The sequence below is a fragment of the Trichechus manatus genome, unplaced genomic scaffold, assembly GCF_000243295.1.
Source record: "Trichechus manatus latirostris isolate Lorelei unplaced genomic scaffold, TriManLat1.0 scaffold00120, whole genome shotgun sequence".
In the NCBI taxonomy this organism is placed as follows: Eukaryota; Metazoa; Chordata; class Mammalia; order Sirenia; family Trichechidae; genus Trichechus; species Trichechus manatus.
This window is the reverse complement of record NW_004444056.1, coordinates 8,306,830-8,310,672: the sequence shown is the minus strand read 5'-3', so window position 1 is coordinate 8,310,672 and position 3,843 is coordinate 8,306,830. Positions and strand designations below refer to the sequence as shown.

General features: G+C 41.9%; 1 protein-coding gene across 1 annotated transcript in view; it reads left to right on the top strand.

Moving 5' to 3' along the window:
* Positions 1-3,252, top strand: part of LOC105756696 (zinc finger protein 699-like) — a 7,021-nt gene extending 3,769 nt beyond the window's left edge. The window contains 1 exon segment of the mRNA XM_012557822.2: positions 2,283-3,252. Within this exon segment, the coding sequence (XP_012413276.2) occupies positions 2,283-3,252 (970 nt within the window).
* Positions 3,253-3,843: the final 591 nt, after the last annotated feature.

Here is a 3,843-nt window from a genome sequence, read left to right as displayed (position 1 = left end):
TGCATCCTACTTTGGTGAGTGGCATCAATTGGTCCCAACCACTTGGAGTAAAGGAGAACGAAGAACACCTAAGACACAAGGAAAGTATTAGCCCGAGACAGAATGGGCCACATAAGCCAGAGACTTCATCAGCCTGAGATCAGAACTAGATGGTGCCTGGCTACCACCAATGAATGTCCTGACAGGGAACACAACAGAGGGTCGCTGATAGAGCAGTAGGAGGATGGGGTTTAGAACACAAATTCTAGTAAGAAGACCAGACTTAATGGTCTGAGACTGGAGGTGCCCCGGAAAACATGGCCCCTGGACTGTATCAGCCTAGAACTAAAACAGTTTCCGAGGCCAGCTCTTCAGCCAGGTATTGGACTGGACTGTGGGACATAAAGTGATACTTGTGAAGAATGTACCTCTTAGTCAAGTAGATACAAGAGTCCAAAGGGGCAGCATCTGTCCAGAGGTAAGATGAGAAGGCAGAGATAGGAGCTTGTTGAATGGTCATGGGGAATCCGGTGGAATGGAGGAGTGTGCTGTCACAGAATGGGGTTAGCAATTAGGGTCTCATAACAATGTATGTAAAAAAATTCTGTATGGGAGACTAACAATGTAAATTTCATTTAATTACAACAATTAAAAAAAAAAAACCATTGCTGTCAAGTCTGTTCCAACTCATAGCAACCCTATAGGACAGAGTAGAACTGCCTCATAGGGTTTCCACAGCTGTAATCTTTAAGGTAGCAGACTGCCTCATGTTTCTCCCACATAGCTGTTGGTGGGTTCAAGCTGCCTACCTTTCTGTTAGTGGCCAAGTGCTTAACTGCTGCATCAGCAGGGTTCTTGAGGTTTTGTGCATGTGCATGTATATATGTGTATATATATATGCTTGTATGCAATCTTGCAGGCATGTAGGTACGTATATGTACACACACACACTGCTCACTTTTTGACATGGTTAACTTCCAAAGACCAGATAGTTTTGCAAAAATCAGCATTATATGAAAAGGATTTTTTTTGTTTTTAGACCGTGTGTCCAATTTTTTTTTATTTAGAAAATATCATAGATATAACAGCTAAGATTTACTAATGTACTCTTTACTGTGACGAGTCCATTTATGAATTATTCCTCTGTGAGGAAGGAGGCTTAGAGAAGACAAAGCTGGTTAAACCGGGGCTGTGTGCCTGGAGGGCCCATGGCTTAACCACTTCACCTTCCTCCTGTGCTGGTCAGAGCTCCCTTCATGGAGCTGCCTCCAGGGCTGCAGTCCCACCCCTACAAGCTCTGCCTTCCAGATCCCAGAGCCTACAGTGCTCTTCAGGCCTGGTGAGCCACGAAGGCTTGAAACTTTCACGAGGGAGCCATGAGCCTAGCTACCTAACCAGCCTCACTGAGGTGGAGGCTTCAGTCCCTGTTTGTCTCAGTTTGCAGTGACATTAAACTTGCAAGCACCCTCTTCAAACACCCTCTCTTTTGCACTTTCTTTCCTACCTTTCCACCCCACAGCAATTTTGAGTTGCAGGGCCTCAGGTCGCATAGGAGATACGAACCCAGAAGCCTGCTGGATAAGCACTGCCTGTGCATCCATCTAGAGTCTGTGGCCACAGAGGCGCCTGGCCCTGCCCAGCAGCTGAATGTGGCAACCCTTCCAGCAGGATAGACTGGAGGGTGCAGGATAGTGCTGCCCAGGTTCTCTGAGGCCACTGTAAGACCCTCCTCATTAGTGTGCAAAGTAATCAGTAGATTTTTCTGTTGCAAATGTGAAATGTCAGATAAACAGATAGTTGATAAGTGACGAGTAGGGATGTCTGTGTGTATGTGCACGCATCTCAAACCTGTTGCTGTCTTGTCTATTCTGACTCTTGGCAGTGCCTCTGGGTGGATTTGAACCACCAGCCTTTTGGTCACGTGTCACTAAGCTGAAATTAACAGCACTTAACAAGAACAATTACATATATATACACACATATACACACACTCACACTTATATATGGCAGTACAAACTTTTGTGCCATCCAGGTATCTTATATGTGCATATAAAACCAGCTGTAATATTGTGTGTTCAAAGAATTTTCACAGGACAATATTTTCATAAATGTGAGTCAGATAATATTTGAAACATTTCACTTTAATACAATTGTTAGCACCATATTTTAGAAACATGGTGAAAATAATTGTAGCATGTCTGCTATATGATTTAATCTGTGAAACATGAAACAATTCAGGGCAGAAAAATACATGTTTAATGTGTATGGTAATGGTGAAATGGTAACAAATTTGTATCCAACAGCATGCTGTCTGTTTTTAACAAAAGGCATATGATAGAGAACCTCTGTGAAAGTAACAATCATTGTGGACAGACCGTCAGCCAGATTCCAAATCTTTCTGTGCTGAAAAGAACTATGGAAGCATATCCTTCTGAATGCCTTGAGTGTGGGAAATCCTTGATGAATCATTCATCACTTAAGCATCACATCAAGTCTCACTCGGGATGCAGCGCCTATCAGTGTAAGGAATGTGTAGAAGCCTGTAGTTCTCCCTCTTACCTCAGCACTGCTTTGAGAACTTTTACTGGAGAGAAATCCTATGAATGTAAGGAATGTGGCAAAGCCTTTCATTGTTCCTCAGAGCTCAATATACATATGAGAATTCACAGTGGAGAGAGGCCTTATGTATCTAAGGAATGTGGGAAAGCCTTTTGTCATTACTCAAACCTCATTGCATGTATAAGAACTGACAGTGGAGAGAGGCCTTATGTATGTAAGGAATGTAGGAAAGCCTTTAGTCAGTCCTCAGACTTCACTGCACATATGAGAATTCACAGTGAAGAAAGGCTTTATGAATGTAAGGAATATGGCAAAGCTTTTAGTCTTTCCTCAAATCTAACTAGACATGTAAGAATTCACAGTGGAGAGAGACTTTATGAATGTAAGGAATGTGGCAAAGCTTTTAGTCGGTCTTCATACCTCACTGCACATATGAGGACTCACAGTGGTGAGAGGCCTTACGAATGTAAGAAATGTGGCAAAGCCTTTAGTCACTCCTCAAACCTCACTAAACATTTAAGAACTCACAGTGGAGAGAGGCCTTATGAATGTAAGGAATGTGGCAAAGCCTTTAATCAGTCTTCACACCTCACTTCACATATAAGAACTCACAGTGGTGAGAGGCCTTATGAATGCAAGAAATGTAGTAAAGGCTTTAGCCACTCATCACACCTCACTGTACATATGAAAACTCACAGTGTAGAGAGGCCTTAGGAATGTAAGGAATGTGGCAAAATGTTTAGTTGGCCCTCAAACCTCACTGCACATGAGAAGTCATTGTGGAGAGAGACCTTAGGAATGTATGGAATGTGGCAAACCCTTTTGTACCTCTTCAGCCCTCAGTATACATACGAGAACTCACAGTGGTTAGAGGCCTTATGAATGTAAGAAATGCAGCAAAGCCTTTTGTCAGTCCTCACACCTCAGTACACATAAGAATTCACTGTGGAGAGAGGCTTTCAGTAAGGAATGTGGGAAAGCCTTTAGTCAGTCTTCAGTGCTTACTAATTTGAAGTTGGTAAGCAAAAATACAGCAGGAAGATGGGTTTTAAGTAAGAATTTTAATGGTTTTCAGAACTGCTCAAGGCTAATTAGGGTGAAGCAAGGAACAGTCATGGGATAAATGTAAATGGGCAAATCTTGTCACTTTGCTATTTTATATTTGTATCTCTTTTAATAAAAACCTTGGTTCCTAATAATATTGAAATAGTTTCAGTGTCATAATATTAATAGTACTACTGACTAAAAAACTTTTTTCGTAAAGTACCGAGTTTTTTCGCCTTTGTTTTTGTACTTATACCTATT